Below are 25353 nucleotides of genomic sequence, written 5' to 3'. Positions count from 1 at the left end.
AGAATCTCCTTGGAAGATGCCACATTTGATGCTCACCTGTGCAACTGGCTTTGAGTTGACCTCCAGAGTTTTCTTCCAGAGCCTATTTGAGTTGTTGATGAAGGTTCTTAGTGTCCTGTTGATGTTATACAGTTTCAGGCACTCCGGTATCCATGTATGTGGCATTGAGTCATAGGCTTTCTTGTAATCAATCCAGGTATTTCACAGGTTGGTGCTTCCAGTTTTACAGTCTAGGGTGATTGCTCTGTCAACCAGTAGTTAGTGCTCCACTGGTGTTATTGTCAATACCATGCTCTTCTCATGTATTCATCCATATGCATACTCACTTCAGCCGCTATGATGCAATAACCTGCCAAGAACTTCCATGTGGTGCTGAGACAGGTTATTGGTCGGTAGTTTGATAGTACAGTTACCTTGTGGTGTTGCTTCATGATGACGACCGCCCGACCGTGGGTTAACCATGCTGAAAGGGTGCCTGCTGTTAGCAGCTGGTGCATTTGTGCTGCCAGGCGTTCATGGAGGGCAGTTAGCTTTTTATGCCAGTAGGCGTGAATAATGTTGGGCCCTGGTGCTGTCCAGCTCTTGTTCTTGACACTCTTGCTTGGATATCTGGTGATGTTATGACTACTGGGTCCTGTTGTGGGAGGTTGCTGTGCTCTGCTTGTAAGTCTGCCAGCCACTGGACGTTGGTGTTTTGTGACGATTCCTTCTCCCAAATACGATTTTATATCTGTTACGGTCTTGCTACCCTGCCACTGAGAGTAGACCTTAGCTGGGCTGTCTTCAGATCAGGCGCTAAGTCTGTGGCCTCGGCTACGGACATCTTGTTGTATTTATTGGTCAGATTTTTAACATTTGTGCTCTGTTAGGCTAACTTCTCTTCTAGTCCTGATTATTTTTGCCTGTAGCCTTCTCATCCATGGAGGTTGTCCTTTCTCTTTCCGACTAAAGTAAAATTAAATAGTGTTGGGGTACAGAGGTACTGTAAAAGTAACAAGAAGTACAGCAGCAGGAGCAAAGGGCCGCATACACAATGAACTAGCATCCATCCATCTTCTATGCTGCTTATGCTCACTAGGGTTGCGGGTATGGTGGAGCCTAGGTCAACTGACTTTGGGTGGGGACTGGACTGGTCACCAGTCAATCGCAAGGCACATATAGACAAAAAAATTCACACTCACATTCATACCTATGGACAATTTAGAGTCGCCAATTAACCTAACATGCATGTTTTTGGAATGTGGGAGGAACCCGGAGTACCCGGAGAAAACCCACGCACAGGGAGAACTCCACACAGAGCTGCCCAGCGGAGATTTTAACCCAGATCTTCCAGCTCTCCTGACTGTGTGGCCAACATGCTAACCACTAGGCCACTGGCCCTATGAAAAAACCAAACCAGTGACCAAACTTGCAATGGAGATTGAGAGAAATGCCACAAGATGACAGGTCTTAAAAAGCAAACTGATGTGTGTTACTGGCCTTCAATATGGACTTGACATAGTGAGAGAATGGGTATCTGTCTATGTCTTGAGGCAGACTGAGCTTGTGCATCGCCTTCACTTGTGGAGGAGCAACCTCTCTCACTGTTAATGCATGTTGATGCCCTGTTTGAAAAAATAAAATAACAATTCAACTTGGCAAAACATTACATTCAGTTGGCAATGTGTTACTTTACAGGAGTTTTTCGCCACACAAATCAGTACAGTGGAAACTTGGTTAGTGTCATTAATTTGTTCCAGAAAGTCCACCTAACCGAAGCTGACGCTAACCGAATCAATTTTTCCCTTAAGAAATAATGTAAATCCAATTCATCCGTTCCAGAAAGCCAAACATGTTAACACAAAACATGTTTTATAGTTTAACAAATATAGTTTTGTGTACAATAAACAATTCCAAATGCAAATACATACAAAATAATGAATGAAATGGATAAATGAACATCTAAGGTTACTTTTACCTTCACTGATGACGTGATTCTTGATGTGTTCCCAAAGACATGATTTGACAGCAAGACACAACACGGACCCCACCTTCTTGTTTTGACATGAGTTATTTCTTGAATTCAATAGTGTTTCTCCCCTCAATAACCCAAAATGGAGCCACAGGAAGATTCAAGTGCCAGCATTTTGATAAGGTGAAAACATTGAATTCAACAAAAGAAAATTTATGCACGTAAAACTACAAAAACGAGTTTTGTGTTCAAATTTTTGACAGTTAACCGCTGATGACATCATAGACAGGCTAAGTAGCTGACTTCCGGTTCGGGTAGTAATTTTGGTACTCAGCAAGCTAGTGTCTTTTTTAGAAGCTAAGTAAGAACGGAGTCACGCAAACTTTGGGGTTAATTTTCAACATTAACCGAAAAACACTAACGCTAACCGGGGCGGAAGATAACCGAGGTTCCACTGTATTTATTTATTTATTCAACGCTGCCATCACCTGCTGCACTGCGAAACCTTGCTGACAGCTCAGCTGGAATCTCCAACATCCCCACATCCTACCATGGAGCAGAAAAGGTATGGTTACTGGGTACATTAGAGAAAAAAAATGCACTTTTGTCTTACCATGGTTAGGAGCACTGATGCCTTTTTCAAACTGGTCGCTTTCTTTTTGTCCTGAATTTGCTTCAAATGAAAAGAAACAAGCAAGCATTCAAATCACTGTGACTGTATGTTTCCTTCAAACCTTACTTGATCTCAGGTAAACATTTTATGACGTGCTCCTGACACACCCACACGCCTCGCCTTTGCACAACAAGCCACGAAGTTCCAAAGGTCCAAATAGTCAGAGTGCCTTTGTTTATACAACTTTTATTGTAGATATTATTACGCTTTCATCATCTCATCACTCAGATATTCCAAATATTTATCATTGTATGAAAACATTATTATTCTAAAATCATATTCCCATCTCACAATGTAAAACCTAGTCTCAGAACCGGCGCACACAAACTCAAAGGCTTGAAGGTTTCTTCAATAGTGTGATGAATGCAACATAAATACAGCACAGTTGTAAAGTCTTTATCCCCTTTGAAAAAAAAGTCAACAAAATAACACAATAACAGAATAAAAGAAAACATCTGATAAGATTTTATACATTGTCCTTGTGTACGTTCAAGCTCTTAGGGTCTTAACAAGTCACATTAATGTACATCCCATGATTCTACATGTCCAAAACAGCGTAGGGAGAAGCACAACTTATTTTGTCTTACCCCTTCTCCATGTCTCAGCAATTTCTGATCATTTGTTCCCTTCCTGTGTTTTATTTGCTGACATGAAACTATGTTAAGTACGATCATTTAAGACCACTGCATTCATTGCTCTTCCAATTCATCACAAAGCAAAAAAAATATTGTATAGCACACATGCAGTATGCTTTGATAAACTGGTTTATATTTTTTGGAGTTTTTGACTGTTTGCCATATTGTCTTAATTTATATGTATTTTGATTTTTTTTTTCCATGCATGACACACCCAATATTGCTGATGCATCACACATATTAATAAGTCAAACTGTTTGTGTTCATACTAAATGTGTTTAACTTGCTGTTAAGGAAAGACCTGACTCGTCCATTGTCCCTAGTCCATGTGCCAAAAGACACTACGATAATTCATTTGCATTTCATCCAAAACATGTTATTTATGATGTAAGAAAAAAAGAAAAGAGAAATGACAAGTACAAACCTGTTAGTGCTGGAAGTCCAACAGAACGCTTTTAGTACGGAGAGGCTCACCGTGGCTTCACATACACAGACGGAAAGGTTGAAGTCCATAAATGAAGTAGGACTGAGGAAGAGGCACAAGGTGTGCAAAGAGACGTGGCAAGATAAGGAAAGCTGCAAGGAGTTGTTGCGGGTTACACTTTTTCTCAATTTCATTGATGGGACTATAATCCCACATGAAGAAATTCAATTTACAGTCTGCTGTACAGTAAACTCAGTGGGGAAAAGAAGCCTTCATTTCAAAAGCCAAGGATAAATTGTTTCATTGTTTAAACCTGAATGTATAATTCTGATCCTGTGTATGCACCCAATTCTATGAAGATGCATTGGACCTTGGAAAACAATGGCTGAAATAAATCATAAAGGGTCCAAAATGAATGACATTCATACCCATGATGAGTGTATATCAATGTCTGGCCACAACTGTACCTACTTTCCTCCAGTGGCGTCTCTTTATGGTGTTCCTGGTTATCATCATCACAGCCCAGAACTGAGTAAAGGACTGCTTCAGGCGTTTGTAGTACTTCCTGGGTCAGAGGACAGATACATACTGTATAAACATGTCAACTCATCTGCAAACTTATCCAAACTAATCAAATGCCTACATTAATTCTGACCTCCTACGGATAGGTTAAAAAGCACTCATTTGTTTTGTGACATGCCATGTCTGACCTGTTGCATCTGAGCCTACTTATATACAACAGCATAGCTTTAATACACGAGTTATTATTGATGGCAGATTTAAAACATTGACAAATTGTGTGTCCCTTTTGAAAAAGAGTAGAGTTTTTTTTGTTTTTTTTTAATAATCCAATATTAATGATTTTTGTTATTTAACACACCCCTGATCAAAATGTTAAGACCAGTTGAAAAATGGCAACAATTTCCATTTTGCACTGTTGGATCTTACAGAGGTTCTATGCTAAGCTTCAAAATGTAAAAAGAAGAAATGGGAGTGAGACAAACCATGTTTTTGAGGAAACAATTTATTGCAAACAAGCAATACAGGGATGTCAAACGGCAGCTGGCTATGTGGAGATGTTGCAGGGGGCAACCCTCATGACTGAAGGCCCTCGCCTGTGTGGTAATGACTGGCTTTTTCAACAGGACAACAATGCAGTTCACAATGACCGCCTGACAAAGGACTTCTTCCAGAGGAAAAAGCTCACTCTTTTGGACCATCCTATGTGTTCCCCTGATCTAAAAACAAATTGAAAGCATTTGGGGATGGATGACAAAGGAAGTTTACAAAAATGGACATCAGTTCCAGACAGTGGATGCCCTCCATGCAGCCATCTTCACCACCTGGAGGAACATTCCCACTAGCCTCCTGGAAACACTGGCATCAAGCATAACCAAACCCATTTTTCAGCTGATTAACAAGAATGGCGCATTACTGACTCATTACTGACTCATTTTTTCAACATTTTATTTCTATTTTACAGGGGTTTCAGGGTTTGTTGAGCGATGATCTTAAACTTTTGATCAGATGATTAACAGCCTATTTCACTTTAATGTTTGTTTGCAATAAATTGTTTACTGTAAATGTTTTGTCTCACTCCCATTTCTTCTTTTTGCATTTTGAAGCTCCACTTAGAATCTCTTTTAGATCCAACAGTGCAAAATGTAATTTTTTGCAATTCTTTAACTGGTCTTCACATTTTGATCAGAAGTGTATACATGTTTGCACTACAACCTATAAAATGACATTTATGATGTATTATGATATTCATGTAAACATGTCAAAAAGCTCAATCTTTAACAACATTAAAGGAGACATCACACTTGCAACTCTGGCACTGTGACATCAGTGACATCATTATATCTGGCGATTTCAACCACTGTAACCTCAGGACTGTCCTCCCCAAATATTACCAGCATGTGAGCTTTCCCACGAGGGAAAATAGCATCCTGGACCAAGTCTACAGCAACATGAAAGGTGCTTTGAAGGCTGTTCCAAGACCGCACTTTGGAAAGGCTGACCACATCTCTATATTCCTTTATCCAACATACAGACAACTTCTCAAAAAAGCTCCCCCTGTAAGTACAGCAGTTAAAGTGTGGAATGAAGAAACTGATCAAGTACTTCAGGACTGCTTTGGCTGCACAAACTGGGATGTGTTTAAAACTGCAGCGGGGAGGGAAGATTGTACTGTTGATTTGGATGAATATGCTTCTGCTGTTACTGGCTACATTAGCACATTAGCACATGACTGTTACCACCACCAAGTATTACAGAAAATACCCTAACCAAAAACAGTGGATGAACTGTGATGTAAGGGCTAAGCTTCGTGCTCGTTCGACTACATTTGTCATGGGCACCGCTGAGGACTACAAAAAGGCCAGATATGACCTGAGGAGGTCCATACGGGAGGCCAAAAGACAGTACAGACAGAAGCTGGAGGGCTACTATTCCACCTCAGACCCTCGGCGCATGTGGGCGGGGCTCCAGCACATCACAGACTATCGACAGCGGAGTAGCGTAGCCATGTCCAGCCATACCACACTTCCTGATGAGCTGAACGAGTTCTATGCCCGCTTTGACTCCCAAACTCCTGATGAGCAGAGAGGGTGGCTGGACTTGGGGAGCACACAGGACTCACCTCTCATGGTGACATCAGCTGATGTGCGCAGGGTTCTGAACAAAACAAACCCACGAAAAGCAGCAGGCCCAGACAACATCTCAAGACGTGCACTTTGGGTTTGCTCATCAGAGCTAGCTGATGTGCTTGCTGACATATTTAACCTGTCACTTGCACAAGCATCTGTACCGACCTGCTTTAAGTCCACCACCATAGTGCCCGTACCCAAGAAGAGCAACGTGACCTGCTTGAATGACTATCGCCCTATAGCACTCACTCCTATTGTTATGAAGTGCTTTGAAAGATTAGTCATGACCCACATTAAAAAGAGCATCCCGGCGACAACTGTGGACCCTCTACAGTTTGCATATCGCCAGAACCGGTCCACGGATGATGCAGTCAACACTGCCATCCACACAGCCCTTTCTCACCTACAGGGCCAGGACACATATGTCAGAATGCTATTTATAGACTATAGCTCTGCTTTTAATACAGTCAGCCCCCACAAACTCACAAATAAGCTCCTCACAGGCCTGTCTCCCTCCCTCTGTAACTGGGTGTTTAACTTTCTCACAGGCAGACCCCAGTCAGTCAGAGTCCACAATCGCACATCCAGCTCAAGAATTGTGAGCACTGGGACCCCACAGGGGTGTGTGCTGAGTCCGCTCCTCTACACGCTCTTCACCTACGATTGCGTGGCCTCCCAGAACAACACCAGCATCATTAAATTTGCGGATGACACTACAGTCATCGGACTGATCACTGGTGGTGTTGAAACATCATACAGAAGAGAGGTGGTGGACGTCATAGCTTGGTGTCGTGATAATCTCCTTCTCAATACAGATAAGACCAAAGAGATGATCATCGACCCAAGAACAAGGGAAAAGGAGCCGCATAGACCCCTGTTTATTGATGAGACTGAGGTGGAGAGGGTGAAAACCTTCAAGTTCCTTGGCACACACATCAGCGAGGACCTCACCTGGTCTCACAACACCCAACAAATTCTGAAGAAGTCCCAAAGGAGACTGTACTTCCTGAGAAGACTGAGGAAATTTGGCATGTCCACCACAATCCTGAGTTGCTTCTACAGATGCACTATCGAAAGTGTCCTTACCGCCTCCATCACTGTTTGGTACGGTAACTGTACAACATGTGATAGGAAGGCACTCCAGCGGGTGATCAAGACCTCACAGAACATTGCAAGACATTTATACACTGTAAATCTAGAGTCCTACGCAGAACACACAACCTCATCAAAAACAGCACACATCCACAACACTCATTATTCACACTCCTACCGTCAGGCAGACGCTACAGGAGTTTGAAGTCCAGGACCACAAGGCTGGCAAACAGCTTTTACCCACAGGCCATCAGGCTTCTCAACAAAGCACTCACACACGCCGCACGCAACACACGCACACACTCATAGCACTTTATTTATTTATTTGTATTATTTATTTGTATTAATGTCTCTTCTGTTTTTGTTGCTTAATTTATTGGTATATATATTTATGTGTTTATGTTTCCTATGTTCTTATTCTTTCTTGTGTTTTCTTTCTTTTCGTGGGAGAATGAACAGAATAAGATTTTCATTGCATGGTATAACTGCTGTTTTACCATGCACATGACAATAAAACTCTCTTGAATCTTGAATCAGAGCACCAATAAATTAGCTACATTTTATCATATCAAGTAGGGACATAGGCTAAAATGTAATATGACATTGGAATTACCTGTGATATAATGCTGCTTTACTGGCGGTTAGAACATTGAAAACTACTGTAGGTTTCCTTGTTATTGTGTACGCATGCACAGTGGCGCTACCGGCAACAGCTTCGCTGTTAAATGATTTTAACCAACTTGAGTCCGGATCTGATCCAAATTCTTCATTAAATCTGACAGGAAAAAATGAGTACAGTTTTAGTCAGCAGTTCACATACACCCGTCATGGACATGAAGGCCTTGTCTTTTTGGGCTTTTTGATCCATTCTTTTTCTACATGCGATGATATTTACACGTCCAGTACAATATAAAAAAAGATATATTATCATGGTTTTGTATTTCATTTTCAGCTGCCTCCACGTGCGTTTTTTTTTTTTCATCTATGCATCTTATGCAGTGACTCGGGCAACCACTTCGCTTGTATATTATTTTACTGTATTACTTTTCCTTCTAAAAATGTCTTCATAGTCACCATAAGCATGCCTTAACACTTCCAGTTCCAATAGGGTAAAGAAAGACAATCAGTGTCTATCTGCAGTTGCCATGGTGAATTGTAGTCTCAGGGTTTCACTGCTGATGACACACGCTTAACTCAGAGTCAACATACTCAGGATTGTTTGAACTAACTCAGATCTAGAACCCATCTCAGGGTAAGTGAACTCAGAGTTCAGGATTAGAGTCAGAGTTTGGTGAACCAGGTTTGTGTTGAGCATGGGTGTCCTGTTGCAACACACAATTGTGATCAAATTTCGGCTATCTACTTGTTGATCGGAGATGAATTTGAAGAATTTGACCACCGGCAGCAAAACATCATCAGAAGATAATGTTTCCACCACCGTGTTCAAAATTGCTACAGCACCCTCGACAATGTCAAGCTTGTAAAATTGTTTGAACGACTGATCTGCATCTGCAGTTCGTTAGGAATGTATCCAAAACATCTTCATGGAGTTCCTTGCACTTTCCCATTGTCCTGAGTATTGGTCCAGCCGATGAGTGAGCTCCATTAAATCATGATCACTAACAAGGAGTTAACGGGCCTTGGACTAGTCATGTTAACACATTGTGGAACCTTTTTCATTTATTTTGGTGAATACATGCACACCTACTTCTTTTTAAAAATCATTGAAGCTGATGATTTGCATAACCATTCCATTCCGTAAAAAGAATGGTTCAAAGAAGTGCTTCAGGGCCCCAAATGACTATGGCATTCATGTCCATGATGAAGCTATACAAACTTCTGACCAAAACTGCATATCTTTCAATATCATGTTTTATTTTGGAGGAGACAAGCTTTGTCCTAGAGGTCTAGACTCTGAGTGTGTGTTTCCTATGTTATGCATGTTGTTTTGATACGTAAGGAAATGAAAATGATAGATGGGCAAGTGCTATAGTCTTATACTTGTGTGTAAAAGTGACACCTTGTCTGATGTCCTCGGATATGGCTCTGGATGATGATAGCTTTCTGCTTGAAGAACTTAAAGTTTTTCCTGCACAGAAAACCTCTGATGTTCCGCTGGATGGTGACTGCAGCCCATGTCTGAGTGGTACTCCACTTCTCCTCCAGCTGCCGGTACAGGAGCTCCTTCAGAAACACCTACAGCACACGTACGCATGAATGCACACACATATTGTAGAGAGGCAGAAAACCATTTGAGCTGTGGGGCTGTAACCATGAAGTGAAACCAGTGGTTCACCTTTGTTTCCAGTCTCTTACAGAGAGAGGTTAAAGTCCAACACTGTCAAATGGCTGAGCGAATGTAAGGGTGTGTACACCCAACCATCATGAAAAGATAAGGAAGAAAATTATAATAGTTAGGAAAAACATCAGAAGCACTGACATACAACTTTAGAGATTACATATTTGAAGATAAAGGGTAAACTGGTTTCTTGGTTATTAATAATGGTATTCATCTGCAATTCTGTAATGCCATGCATTGTTATACTGTGTTTTTGTATTGATAGTGGTATTGAGAAGTGGATTGCACTTACTGTAAGTCCCCACTGAAGGCCCAGGTATGAAATGTACCGCCCACCACTTGATTTTATAATACACTTCTGATTAAAATGTTAAGACCAGTTGAAAAATTGCAAGAATGTATGTTTTGCACTGCTGGATCTTAAGGAGATTCTAAGTAGAGCTTGAAAATGCAAAAAGAAAAAATGGGAGGGACACAAAAACATTTTTTGAGTAAGCAATTTATTGCAAACAAGCATTAAAGTGAAACAGGCTGCTTATCAGCTGATCAAAAGTTTAAAACCATAGACCAAAACCCCCCTAAACCGCTGTAAAATACAAATAAAATGTTGAAAAAAGGAGTCAGTAATGAGTAGCTGCGCCATTCTTGTTAATCAGCTCAAAAAAGGGTTTGGGCCTGCTTGATGCCAGTGTTTCCCGGAGGCTAGTGGGAATGTTGCTCCAGGTGGTGAAGATGGCTTCACGGAGCGCATCCACTGTCTGGAACAAATGTCCATTTTTGTAAACTTCCCTTGGCATCCATCCCCAAATGTTCTCAGTTGGATTTAGATCAGGAAAACACGCAGGATGGTTCAAAGACACTCAGAGCTTATTGCTCTGGAAGAAGTCCTTTGTCAGGCTGGCATTGTGAACTGCAGTGTTGTCCTGTTGAAAAAGTCAGTCATTACCACACAGACAAGGGCCTTCAGCCATGAGGGATGCCCCCTGCAACATCTCCACATAGCCAGCTGCCATTTGACGCCCCTGCACAACCTAAAGCTCCATTGTTGCATTGAAGGATTATGATGGCCCTCCGCTGTGCTGTGTTGGAAAAAATCTCAGGTGCCAACATCTCCTTGTCATGCCAGTAACGTTGGAAGCCATCAGGACCGTTAAGGTTAATTTTTTTTCAGGTTCATTTTTTCAGAAAATAAAACTTTCTTCCCCCTTTAAATGTCCCATGTTTGGTGCTCTCATGCAAATTCCAAACCCCCAATTTTGTGGCATTGAAGGAGAACAGGCCTTTGAAGACCTTCTTTCTTCTTAAAACCCTTCTCTGGCAGATGTCGTCAGCACAACAACCCCATCACGTTCAAAGAGAGGAAGCTTTTTGCCTTTGCCATCAAGAGATCATGACAGACTGAACACCTGACACAAAATCACATGTAATCCACATTTTTGCTAAGATTTTGCCTTTTCTTAAAATTTTGATCAGCTGATGAACAGACCATTTTACTTGAATGCTTGTTTGCTGTACAGTAATCCCTCACTATATCACTTTTCGAAAATCGCTCCCTCACTATATTACATGTTTTCAAATCATAATTAATTAATTATCACTGTTTCGTGGTTGACTAGGGCGTATTATTAGTAAAAAAAGAAATACTGAAAGACAAGTTCCATGTAGTATTCTGGTCACTAGACATCAGTAACGTTATGAGACATGATGTTAAAAGTACATTATCTCTCACACAGCATAGACACTGGCTACTGAGCTAGCAAAGCTCACCTTCGTCAGTCCCAGCTGGTATTGTCCCTCATCTGCCCCAAGCAAATCCAAAAGAGTCAGTGCATGCTCTCGGTCTGTCACATGACCAAAGTGCTGTGTGGACAACACTCCATACCTGCCAAACACAAACACCAGCTACAATGAGTTACTCATTACTCATTGCACTTACACAAAAAATGATGCATAAAAAGCCATTCTACTAAATTACGACAGCCTACGAATGGTCAAGGTGTATTTGTTTAGACCACAGTCACACAAGTGACTTACTAAGGAACATCACATTGTTACACTTACACAACTCAACATGTCCGAAAAGGAGTAAGAAGCAGCACATCTTATTTAATCCCACTACTAAAAGTAGTGGTTTATACAGTTGTCCCTTGTTTATAGCGTGGTAGTAACAACAGTACTTGAATTTATTTAGTCACACAGAAAGCAATTCACATAGATGCACAGTCTTCTGCCTTTGGTCTTGCCAGATTCAGCCGCTGTTATCAGTCCAAAGCGTGTGGCGGTCGGCGAGCTCAATAGCATTGTCCGGTACTCTGCTGTTTGGTCATGTCCTGGTGAAAATGACGTTGCAGTCCAAAAGTCTCTTACTGAAGGTGATTTGTGGGGAATTGTAACCTGTCCTTTTATTCACAAAAAAACGTACATTAGCGAGGAAAATGCTCAGTAAAGAGAGATTGTGTGGTGTTAGCTTCACCTTAGCTTGTATTCCTCCACAACTTTCTCGCATTTGTTTTTTTTTTTTTTTTTTCCCCCTGTCCTGTCCAGCCTTTAAAGCAGATAGAATTGTAGATCTAAATGCCGTCAAGTGCTCAACAGATTTACTCTGCCAGGGAGAAGTGTGATATACACTTAAAAAAAAAAAAGAGAGACAGGAGACAAGGACAACAGCAGCAACAACAACAATTGTGACAACAAGAACAGAACAACAGAAACATACAGAACGACATCAGCAAATAAATGTCTGTGACAACTATAAAGACAAACTAGGACATAAGGACAAAGGACAAAACAATATCAACAACCACAATGACAACGCTGTCAATGACAATCACACATAATAGTAGTCATGAAATGATGAACTATGATAGTGATCACAATGACAATACCACATTGAAACAGTCACACATAATTGTAGTAATGAAATGATTATCCATGATAGTGAACAGAATGATAATTACTGTAATGCACATCATTGTAAAAAAAAAAAATAGTCATACTGCTGATATCACCGTCGCTGTAATAAAACCAACAACATAATAACACCCTGGTTAACTCAGTGAGTAATGTGGGGAAGTACGTATGTACTGTGAGTGTGCATAAGTACAGGTATCTCTGTATGTGGGGAAGACTTCATATATATAAAGGTGCAAGAATGTGTGGGCGTGTAATTGTCACTGAGAATGCATGAAAGGAAAGGGGCCGCCTTCCACCTCCCAGAGAGCCCCGCCCCAAATAACCAGGCCGAGCCCCCGCCGTCAGAAGGCCACCAGGCCCACAGGGGCAGGCAGCACAAAGATCAGTGCCCCAAGAGCCAGCCCAGAGAGCCCTCCCCCCCGGGAAGACCAGCAAGGGGCCGAAGAGAGGTAATCCCAGCCAAGGACAGGGTGCCGGCGGGCCGGAGGACTGCCAACCCCTGAGACCAGCGAGAGATCACACCCCACAAAGGCAGACAAGTAACGGGGGCCACAAACCGGCAGGCCCAGAGACGCCCCCACGACCGGAAAGAAGCCCGCCCGCGCCGGAAGCGCCAATCCCTGCCCCCCGCCACCCCCACCCCCAGGGAGCAGAGCCCGGCCCAACTCCCACCCGACCCCCGACACAGGGCCGCCCCGGCCCAGGGATGCAGGAGGCACACCCTCCACCCACCCGGCGGAGGCACGGGCGAGATGTATCACCCAGCACTCGACCCCACGGAGCAAACCCCTGTATGCCCCCCCCCAAATAAATAACTAAAATAAATAAATAAAAGTACACACACGCACGCACATACACACCCCTACGCCCCCACGCGCACGCACTTACACACTCCAACGCACTCAAGCGCGCACACGCGCGCGCACACACACACGCACGCACCCACACACACAGTGGTCGACTGCCCGACACTCGGAAGCCTCACCCTATCCCCCGTTGGTAACCCAAGGAGCAGCGGAGCCGGGGACCCCGGGGGGTCCCAGACATACAATCCAGAACCCAGGCGCGGAGAGTGCGGACCGCCGGGGAGCAGGAAGACACCAGGCCACACCCTCCCAAAGGTAGGACGCCGCCAGCAAGGCAGACAGGGGAGCCAGCGAGGAGGAAAGCGGGAAACTGAGCAGGCGGGCGGGAAAACGGGCAAGCAGCCAGGCGAACCACCACACAGCACCAACCGACACCCGCAGGCCAGCAAACCCCGAAGAGGGAGCGGAAGCACCGCACCCCAAGCCGCAGGGAGGCCAAGCACCAGAGCCGAGAAGGCGAGACCAGCCGACGGACCCCACAAACCACCAGAAGCCAAACCAGCCACATGCCACCAGAGCAGACAGCGCACCACCCGCGCACCAGAGCCCCACTCCCGACAAGCCCGCAAACAGACCGGGGGAGGCGAGGACACAGACAGCGGCCCAGCACAGCACAAAGCGCAACTGCGACAAACGCCCAAGCGCCCGGCAGAGCACAACCCCCCCCCCCCCAGCGGGGCCGGCCCCAGGGCACCTGCCATTCGCCCCCACCCCCACCCTGCCACCCAGGCCCACAGTACCCGCAAGCATGACCAAGCCCCAACCCACCAGCCGGCCCGGCGCCCCAGCAGCCGCCACAGCACAGCAACCACCAGCCCCCGCGGCGGCACACGGGCCACCCGCAGCACCGGCACCGCCCCCCGGAGACCGCCGAACCCGCCCCAAGAGCGCAGAGGTACCCGCAGCACGTGTCAGTCCAGGGGAAGCACCGCAAGCCGCCCCCCCCGGCACAAACCCCGGCATCAACAGGCCCCAGAGGGCCACCCCAGGGAAGGGCAGGCGAACCAGACATAGGCATCCCACAGGCCAGGCCACCCTGGGCGAGCCACCGCGACGGCCAGGCCCCCGGCCACACTGCCGACCCTGGCGGGCAGGCGCCGCGGTGCACGAGGCACCCCAATCCAGCCCGCCCCACCGTGTATGTGATAAGGTGTGATTGTGTCTATAATGCAATTAACAAAATAAATAAATAAATAAAATAAAAGAGGACAGCTACAAAAAGCTGGTCTCTGTGTCCCTAAGGGGTGTATCTGTGTGCATGTATATGGGGTGTATGTGGATGATAGCTAATGATGCAATTAAAATCGGGGGACAGCTGCCGCTCAGAGGGTCCCTCACCTAAACCAGCCCCCCCAAACCCCCAAAGTGTCTACTCTGTGATCAAAATTGGGGGGCAACAGGTCAGTGGCACAGCCACTGGAGCAGAGGAGCCCCCAAGGCAGCTCCCCTCCCCAACCACGCCCGACCGTAGGCCACCCCTCAAAGTCCTATATATATGTGAGGTGGTGCAGTGGCACAGGAAGAATGGGGGGCCCCACACCCCAACGCCGCCCAAAACAAGCGGGGGGGGGGGACCAAGGACACATGACCGACCGGCCACCCACCACAGCCCAGGCTCGGGCGAGCCCCAGGCCGCAGGACACACCACAGGCCCTACCCGGTCTGCCAGGATGCCCAGTCCGGCCCACCCAACCCCCCAGAGGCGATACCCCCAGCGCCCCCCAACACCGGAGCCCCACCGGAGGTAGCGTCCACAGCGCCACCCCCAAACTGCCAAACACCACGGACCAGCCACATGCCCCAAGGCAGATCCGACCGCCACCAGGACAGCGGGAACCACGCCCACGCGCCTCCTGCATACCACCACGGCCGGCAAGAAAGCAACACCACGACGACCACAAGAGCACCGGACCCCACATAGAGCGGAGCACGGCCACACCCACGAAGCACGCAAGCCAGAGGCGCCAGGGAGGGACAGAGAAGCAAGCACCGCACAACAGGGCCCACGAAAGGAGCGGCCCCCCGCCCGGCGCCCAAGCAGATGCCCCCGCCCGCCCCGCCACGCCACAGACCGGCCACCACTCCACCCCCCCAACATCCACCAACACGCCAAGGGAGAAACCCCGGAGGGAGAGAGACAACCACCGGCCAGGAAGCAGAGACCCGCCAGACACCAGCAGGTAGCAGGTAGCAGGGACCGCCCGCCAGCCCCCCGCCAGCCCCACCCCCAAGCCCCCGACCAAAGCCAACCCCCGACCGCCCCACCCTGGAGCAAGCATCCCCCCGCTGATCCCGGCCAGCGCCACGCAGAAGAACACGACGCCGCCCGTCCCCACGCGCATGTATGGTCAGCGACAGCCATGGACACCCCCATGTTGTCAGAATCGTACAATCTTGATCATGATTCGACGATGAGATTGATAGCGGACTCCTCCGAGTCAAATTGTCGACTATGCTAAGACAGCCGTAATTTATTCATTACCATTTAAACACAAAACGTGAACAAACTGTGAGTAATTGCTGAGTAGAACCCTGCGGTTAATACAGTGATGCAGCTAATTTGTGGCCACGTTCTAATCTCACGACCTCCCGTGTGCTTCAGAACAGCCATTTTATGCTTCATGCACACACCCGCATCATGGAAAACACACAAAGAAATGCATATGATTCAGCTTTCAAGTTTAATGCAGTTGATTGAGCAACTTGTGCTCAAGTCTGCCAGTGGATCCTGGCAACGTGGAGCAGTGTCAAAAAAATCCACTATCACCTCGGGTTTCCAAAGGTTGGGCTAATTTGCCTGAAAATGAAAGTGACACTGACAGCAAAAACAAAACAGACAGAGACTGACAAAGTGTATGAGGAAGGAATTATGAGGCTGTTCAATTCCGACACTGAAGAAGACAACTTGAGTGGTTTTGGTGTTCGGGAGTATGATGAAGACAGCGATGAATGACTTTTCTGATATTCAGTCAAGTTCAATTATTGTGTGTATTATCATAAGTCTTTTTTTGTAGTACAGTTAGTGAATGAAGTGTATTTTTGTAGTAGTTCTATAATTCTGACACCAGAGAACCATATGGGGTGACCATATGGAGTGACGTAACAAGACCATCGACCATACCTCTCAACAAAGTAGGCGTACAGGAGGCGTATAGGATAACCCTCTTTCCGGATGTGGATGGCCTCCAACATCCCAGTCTGCTTAAGTTGGGCTGACACATAGTCCACATCAAACATCCCAGGAAGCTGATAAAGAACAGAACCATGCATTCAGGATGGCAGACGTTTCAATACGATGAGCAATCGTCTTAAATACCAACTGTTACCTTACTGTAGTTTGGCTTGAGACAATGGATAAAAAGGGTTTTACATCTATAGAAAAAAACAAACACATTATCAAGAAATGGTTTAACCTTAAGGCACTACTGCAGTAGTTGTCATTAGACTGTGCACATGCTCGTAAAGTTGTTGCCAGTCAGTGTATTTGTAAGGTGAAAGCACATCATTAGGGGTATCACGAGACACCCAACTCACTAAACGAGACCATGAATGAGATTGGGTCCACGAGAACAAGACCAGACAAGATTTTAATATTAATCTGAAGAAAAGTGCAATGAAAAATACGACTTGACAAACAAACTTACTATTTATAATAAAAAAAAAAAAAACTATGTATAATAAAAAATACATGATAAATACTGTATATTTAAAGACTTTGCGTTTTATTAGTTATTAGTATCAACATTATAGCTTTTTCTAATTACACTTTGTCTTTTTGCTCTATTTTTTAAACTTTTACTGGGTTTTAGTTCATTTTATGTCTGCACTGAGCCATGTTTCACAGACGGCCCCTGTGCCACACTTTGGACACCCATGTGTGTTTTGCAGGAAGGTGTGGTGCTGCCAGCCGACGGAAGAGTGTGTCCAAGCTCTGCCTTTTTGGCTCCGTCGGTCAGGGGCTGGGATGAATTGTGGAGGGGTTCTTAACAGCTTTCAGACCTGTAATGCACGGCGGTACAAAGGTGGAGCTCCACTCGCGCTCGCCTACTTCACTTTTGTTGATGGTTTGTATTTTACTGAATAAATGCATTAGGCAAAATTTAAAAACATTTAAATACGCACCCTTACTCGCTAAATTGTCAAAACGGACCGCTTCTATGTATGAGGTGTGTTATGAAGACGAACTGGTGATCGCTGGTGCGCTTGACGCTCAGCCAAATGCAATGAGCGTCAATAGAACTTAATTATTAAGGGTGCAGACAAGTCCGAACATCTGTGTGAGTTGATCTGACAAATCTTAAGTAAAATTGATACAGCTTACTACATACAGTACATCATCCAGTAGCAAGATGCTGGTTGATATCCAAAAAACATCCACATCTCGTCACTTGCTGACGCTAGCAACACTAATAATGCCTTGCACACTGACACTTCCATATTACTGTATTATCATTCACAGTAGCCATAGCCATAGTTCACAGTCTGATTGACTTCTGGCTCACAATATTGTTCTCACAATACAGAAATCTTGTCACATTTTAATTTGAATAATAATGACCCCTACAAATGATTTTTCAATTATGGTACATACTGTATAATTTTCATTCTAGACATGTCCAGTTAGCTACAATGTGCTCATATGTGACCATTACGAGTGGTAAAGATACTTGTACAGCGGGGTCACCAACACGTAAATTGCGAGCTACTAGTCGATCTTGGGGTCTTTGCCGGTCGAGCACGAGAATATTAGAAAAAAAAAAAATTATTACATCAATGCCCTCCCCTATCGGAGAATGACCAACAGGCACGCATTTTGACCACTGAACACGCCCGTACACCTTGAAAACCCTCTACTGTCATTAAAGTCGACTGTTCGGGAACACTTCGCCTTCCTGATGAAATATGTAGACCAGGGGTATCCAAACTTTTTCCAGTGAGGGCCACATAGTGAAAAATGAAAGGATACAACTTTGCCACGTTGACATTTTGTAAAGCAACACTTGTAGATACACTAAGAAGATTTTTTTAAATGCATCTCTTTGTCATACAGGTTAAAAAGCCTACTATTAGTATCAACTTTAGTCTTTTTTTGCAGTTTTTTAAAATTTTCCAAATATTTCAACTTTTTTCTTGAAAATCTTTGTAAATTTTCTTTTCATAATATTATGACTTTATTCCCATATTATTGTTCCCCAACCCAAAAATGACAACTTTATTTTGTTTTGTTTCTCATAATATTACAACTTTTAAAAACTGTGTTCCACTAAAATGACATTATTCTTCCTCATAATTGTACGAGTTTATTCTTGTAAAATTGTGACTTTTTTATCTTTACAATATGAATTTTTCGTAATATTTTGACTTTATTCTTGTAAAATTACAGCTGTTTTTTCCATTTTTGCTGCTGTTTTTTTTTTTTTTTTTACTTTTTGTAAATTTTGTTCCTGTAATTATGACTTTGTTCCCAGAGTATTTTGACTTTACTCTCATAACATAATTTTTTCCGCAACCAAATTTTCCAAAAATTACTTTTTCTCGTATTACGACTTTTAAAAAAACATTTTTTTCTTTAATATTTTAACTTCATGCTACTAAAATAACTTTTGCATTTTTCCTCAGCACTGGTGATGACTGCAATGTGACGGCTGGTACCTTTCCAAGCGGGTGGTGAGTTCAGTCAGGGACTGTAGAAAATGTGATGCAGCAGTTGAGGGTTGCTGGTGAACACCCTTCCTTCTCCAGTCTAACTGCCTTTGTTGCGTGTATCTGGTCTTAACTTTTCCAAACAGCTCCGACACCATCTGATAAGCAGCGCCATATCAGGGAGAATAAGAAATTGTCATTACTATTAAATATAACAGTCTACAGGGTATTTCAGAAAAAGAGTTGAATTATTCTTAGTATTGTTGTGACCAGAACATCAAAGTACCGATAGATTTATTCAATAGTTTTGATACATTAGGTACTGCATAAGGGTGCTAATGCTAGAAAACTGTATATTCCTCCGCTGCGACACTGCAAGTCACACCCCACAATTTTTTTTTTTTTAAAAAGAAGAGGCTTACGCAGCATCGTTAGGCATGGCGAGTTTGGAAGTGTACAAAAGTGCCACGGAGGACTTCATTATGGAATTCAACTCCTCCATCCCTCCTCTTTCTGGTTTGCTAAGGGTGTTCACGACAGGTAAAATGATGTCAAATTTTAATTTCTCCATTTCATGTGTCATGTTTGTGGCATTTTTTTTAATGTAAAACTGTGCATGCTTCAACAATCCTTCAACAATCTCTCTGGTAAAAGTAGTTAAAAGCGATGTTAAATGTCAATGACAAAATCATTTTCTGCATGTAAAACTACGATTATTGCCGATAAAATGTTTTTTGTGTTTAAAATGTTTGGGTGTCTGGAACGGATTAATTGTATTTACATTATTTTCTATGGGAAAACTTGCCTTGGTTAGAGTCTGTTTTGGTTTGAGTTAGACTTTCTGGAATAGAATAACAACAATAACCAAGGCACCAATATATTTGAGAAAGGCCTTCTGGGACAGTTAACAGGGACGACCCAGCGGCCTGCAGAGCAGCGGAGCCTCATACCACTGCTGGCCGCCTTAGCGAGACATGACAGCAGAAATGGAAGCGTGGTTTTAGCGATAGCCTTGGTTAGAGTCTGTTTTGGTTTGAGTCAGACTTTCTGGAATAGATTAATAACAATAACCAAGGCACCAATATATTTGAGAAAGGCCTTCTGGGACAGTTAACAGGGACGACCCAGCGGCCTGCAGAGCAGCGGAGCCGCATACCACTGCTGGCCGCTTTAGCGAGACAATGTCAATGCATTGAGCTTGTTGGCTTACTTTGCTGCAGGCGAACAATGGCTGTTAAAGAGAGATGGAGAGGTTTTTGGAGCTGAATCTAATGTAATAATTACAACACTGTATGTTATTGCAAATGTTGATCCGAAATTGGACAATGACAACGTCAAGCTAGTCTGAGGTTTTGGAGGGGGACGAGTGAGCTCCAGGCTTTATTAGAGTATAATAAAAAATACATTTTTATAGGCATCTCAATGACTCGCATTTCTTTGCTATTCGCAAGCAATCTTGAAAAGTAATCTGTACTCACTTTTTTTAGACATTATGGCTGTGTGTTGAGTAAATTGACACTGTTATACTCTACATCGATCCAGTTGATTCACCTTTAAATGGCTGCTGGCAAAAAGTTCCACCACTTCTGTCTTGAATTGGTCATGGTTCTTATTAAGAAAATTGTGAACCTGAGAAAAGGAAATTGGTATTACTTTAGACAAGCAAGAGAAATGCATATTTATGCTGATTGACTTGCACCTGATATGTGACAGTTCCAGCATAGTGATAGATGGTAAATGCTGGCACAGGCTTTTTGGGCTTGGCATAGTGAGGACTGTTTCCATGGTGGTAATGGCACTTCTGGAGGAAGGTGTGATCAGTGGCCTGTTAAGAAAAACAGGATTCAGGCAAAGTGAAATCTAACTATTTATGAAACCTTGTGACAAGATTTCTTGTTCGTAGGCACTAGGCTTATATAGTCATTGTGAATTATATGTGAATTATATAAATAATTCACCATGCAATAAATGAAAATGAAGTTGATAATTTTGCTGGCCTCCTCATCTCCCGCCTCCAAACAGGCAGGAAGAGTGTTCACTTTGTGCATTGGTTTCAGCACCTTGGCGTGTTTGTTTCATAGAATAACGGTAGGAATGGCTAGAGCCCCTTTGTCAGTCATACAGCCTCTTTGTCTTGGTGGGTGGAGGCGGGGCCGCTAGCGTACACACAGTAGAAACTATATTAGATTGCAATATATCGTCATATATATTTTTAATTGTACTTTTCTAAAAAGTAGTTAAAATCTCGCCTCATCTTGTTCTCGGAGACCCAATCTTGTGTATCGTCTCGCCTCGTAAACCGTGTGTCTCGTGAGACCCTTACCTTGCAGATATGAAAAGTAAACGTCCAAGAACTTCTGATGCCCGTCATAGTATGTATTGCTACTTCCGCAAATGCTTGAGGGAACCACAAGAACTAGAAGTAGTCTGTTATTGTGCTTTTGACTAGCCATGAGATTAATTCTGGGTGTTCCCATGTAATAATGCAAAATATAAATGTGATTCATTAGGATTAAAAGGGTTGTACCAAAGCACTTGTGACATAAACTGAAACGCGTTGGACACAGACCACAGGATGAGCTAAACAAATTGAGTTCAGGAAACACAAATAGTGACGGGTGGCCAGAGTTCCTGCAGGTTTAGGTCTTGCAAATGGCACTGGATTGCAGGAGTATGAACTTAGAGGGCTATCGTTTACACACCACTACGGTTAACTGGAACAAGAGTGACACAAACACACTATCTAGTGTAAGGATCTAGGGTGTGTATTCATGTACTTGAGGGAGGCAGGTCTGGTCATCGAGTATGCGGAAAATGCCGTATGGCCTGGAGGAGATTAGTTCCAGACAGGAGTTGAAGTCCTTCAATAACACTGGGTACCACTGGATCTGTTCTGCAGTATACTCATCCTACACAGAAAAAGAATGATCACGCATGCACAAGTCATAAATGGTAGCATGGTTAAAAGGTACTGTATTTGTACGTGTAAATTTGTTCCCTATAATGAACCCATCCCAGAGGAGCAGCGAGAAGAAACTAAAGTCCAGATCTTGTGTCAGCACTTTGCTCAAGTGAAATGAGCCGTGGCATGTCAGCAGTTAGACAACATGCAAACTCCACACAGAGTAGCCCCAAAGTTTGGCCTACAAAGTTGTTCGAGTTGGAAGGGAAGCAGTTACACAATACACTGGTACTAAACTCATTTTACCACTTGAATTTGAACTAATACTTGAAAAAAGTATCAAATTTGAACTCAGGTCACAGAAAATAAGCCGTATCAGAATGGTTCTCAAGCCTAAAGTGTGGTCAACTAATGCCAATGGTAAGAGGTAGTCCGGGGGTAGCAGCGGCAACCAGCGAAACTAGTGAGGAGTAATAGAACGAGACAACAACAAGAAAGCATGAAGTAAACTCACAGAAAGACAAAGCAAATGTCCAATAAAGCCCAAGAATCAAAAGAGGCTCACAACACAATGAACCAGCGTCGTCCTTTGGTGATTCTCCCATTTTAAATAACTAACTACAAAATTACACACCTCTGCACCCCGCACTTCCGTTAATCACAGTAAAGGGGCAGCATAAAACAAAACAGTAAACATAGGTAACAAATTAAGATCACACAACAGGAAATATGGGAAAAATTGTGGCAAAAAAATTTAAATTAACTAAACAAACTTGTCATGTGGGACATGACAACAGTATCTTACCAGTGTTCTAGCAACCATGATTCTCATCTGATCTTAACCTTTATTTCAATGGCATTTATTTCAGCTGTTGCACTCAAAATTATTCCACCCCCATTGTACAGTAAGTTATATTCACCCATCCATCAATTCTCTTCCGCCTATCTAAGGCCAGGTCCCGGGAAGCCCATAGTTCCCTCTCCTCGGCTACTTCGTTTAGCTCCTCCTAGAGCGTCTTCAGTTGAGAGACAGTCTCGCCAACGTGTCCTGGGTTTCCCCAAGACCTCCAGTTGGACGTGCCCTGAAAACCTACCCAGGGTGGTGTCCGGGGAGGCACCCTGACCAGATGCCTGAGCCACCTCTTCTGGCTCCTCTCAATGCAGAGGAACAGCGATTCTACTCTAAGTTTCTCCCGGATGACAGTGCTTCTCACCTTAGCTCAAAGCTCACTCTTACCTCCTGATGTGAGCGTTTCCCAGCCACCCTATGTAGAAAGCTCATTTCGGCCGCTTGTACCGGCGATCTTGTCCTTTCGGTCACTACCCAAACATCATGACCACAGGTGCGGGTAGGTAGATCGAATGGTAAATTGAGAGCTTTGCCTTTCAGCTCAGCTCCCTCTTTGCCACAACAAACCAATGCAGAGTCCACATCACTGCAGACGCACCAATCCGCCTGTCAATCTTGCGTTCCTTCCTTCCTTCACTCCGAGGTACTTAAACGCCTCCACTTGGGGCAGGATCTCATCCCCGACTCAGAGATAGCACTCCACCCTCTTCCGGGTGAGAACCATGGACTCGGACTTAGAGTTGCGTCCCACTGCTTCACACTCGGCTGCCTACCCATCCAGTGCGAGCTGAAGATCACGGCCTGATGAAGCCAGCAGGACCACATCATGTATAAAAGCAGAGACCTAAATTTGCAGCCACCAAACCAGATCCCCTCAACGCCCTGGCTGCAACATTCTGTCCAGAAAAGTAATGAACAGAATCAGTGACAAAGGGCAGCCCTGGCAGAGTCCAACACTCACTGGAAATTACTCCGACTTATTGACGCCAATGCGGACCAAGCTCTGACACTGGTCATACAGGGGGTGAACCACCTGATTTAGGTTCTCCAGTACCCCATACTACCGCAGTACTCGCCACAGGGTTTCTTGAGGAACACTGTAGAATGCCTTCTCCAAGTCCACAAGGACCCTGGTGAGAGTGTAGAGTTGGTCCACAGTCCCATGACCAGGACGAAAACCGCACTGTTCCTCCTGAATCTGATATTCCACTAAAGTTCAAAGCTATATTTATTTGCAACCTAAATAATCTACAGTAGTTAGCAATGAGCTAACAAAACAACAATAGCTCAAATATATAGGATAATATATACACTTCTGGTCAAAATCATAAGACCCGTTGAAAAGTTGCTACAATTTGCATTTTGCACATTTGGATCTTAATGAGGTTTTAAGTAAAGCTACAATATGCAAAAGAAAGAAGGGGGTGTGAGACAAAAAGCATTTTGAAAAAGTAATTTATTGAAAACAACAATTAAACTTAAATAGGCTGTTTATCAGCTGATCAAAAGTCCATCACTCAAAAAAATAACAAAAGACTCTCCAAACCAGAACAAAAAATGTTCTCAGTAGGACTCAGTAATTGCTCAAAAATTGCTTTGGGCATGCTTGATGCGAGTGTTTCCAGGAGGCTAGTGGGAACATTGCTCCAAGTAGTGAAGATGGCTTCACCAAAACATCAACTGTCTGGAACTGATGGCCATTTTTATAAACTTCCCTTGCCATCCATCCCCAAATGTTCTCTATGGGATTTAAATGAGGGGAACATGCAGGATGGTCCAAAAGAGTGATGTTATTCTCCCTGAAAAAGTCCTTGGTCAAGCCAGCATTGTGAACTGCAGCGTTGTCCTGTTGAAGAACCCAGCTGTTACCACACAGACGAGGGCCCTCAGTCATGAGGGATGCCCGCTGCAACATCTGCACGTAAGCAACCACCATTTGACGACCCTGCACAACCTGAAGGTCCGGTGTTCCACTGAATGAAAAAGCACCCCAGTTCATGATGGACCCCCTTCCACTGTGCCGGGTAGAAAACATCTCAGGTGGGATCTCCTTGTCATGCCAGTAATGTTGGAAGCCATCTGGACCATCAAGGTTACATTTTTTCTCATCAGAGAATAAAACTTTTTTCCACCTTTCAATGTCTCATGTTTGATGCTCCCTGGCAAAGTCTAAACGGGCAGTTTTGTGGCGTTGAAGGAGACATAGTCTTTGAATTCTTTTTGGGGTTTTTTAAACCCTTTTCCCGCAGATGCCGTCTGATGGTTATTGCGCTGCAGTCGGCACCAGTAAGGGTCTTAATGTGGGTGGAAGACCGCCCTGTGTCTTGATGGACAGCCAATCGGATCCTCCGGCTCAGCGCAGGTGTGATTTTTTTGGGTCTACCATTTGACTTTTTTGTTCCATAATGCTCAGGATCTTTCAAAAAATGTAGCATTACTGTGTCTAACCTGAGCAGC

At 44.1% G+C, this 25353-nt stretch overlaps 1 protein-coding gene across 12 annotated transcripts in view; it reads right to left on the bottom strand.

Moving 5' to 3' along the window:
• Positions 1–25353, bottom strand: part of myo15b (myosin XVB) — a 119783-nt gene that overhangs the window by 66778 nt on the left and 27652 nt on the right. For 11 of the 12 annotated variants that reach the window (XR_008569625.1, XM_054768604.1, XM_054768605.1 and 8 more), the window contains 12 exons: positions 21922–22053; positions 20844–20969; positions 20696–20773; positions 19154–19302; positions 16828–16873; positions 16623–16747; positions 11490–11604; positions 9444–9619; positions 4155–4248; positions 2565–2624; positions 2440–2497; positions 1480–1604 (listed from right to left, as the gene is read on the bottom strand). Coding sequence is in view for 11 of the 12 variants with exons in the window: in XM_054768604.1 (XP_054624579.1) it covers positions 1480–1604; positions 2440–2497; positions 2565–2624; positions 4155–4248; positions 9444–9619; positions 11490–11604; positions 16623–16747; positions 16828–16873; positions 19154–19302; positions 20696–20773; positions 20844–20969; positions 21922–22053 (1284 nt within the window). In the remaining variant the exon portion in view is untranslated. The remainder of the gene's footprint in view (positions 1–1479; positions 1605–2439; positions 2498–2564; positions 2625–4154; positions 4249–9443; positions 9620–11489; positions 11605–16622; positions 16748–16827; positions 16874–19153; positions 19303–20695; positions 20774–20843; positions 20970–21921; positions 22054–25353) is intronic. The other variant, XM_054768608.1, reaches the window with a different exon arrangement.

This window comes from Dunckerocampus dactyliophorus, chromosome 2 (assembly GCF_027744805.1).
Source record: "Dunckerocampus dactyliophorus isolate RoL2022-P2 chromosome 2, RoL_Ddac_1.1, whole genome shotgun sequence".
NCBI classification, from domain to species: Eukaryota; Metazoa; Chordata; class Actinopteri; order Syngnathiformes; family Syngnathidae; genus Dunckerocampus; species Dunckerocampus dactyliophorus.
Note: the sequence above shows the minus strand (reverse complement) of the source record. Positions and strands in the feature narration are given on the sequence as shown.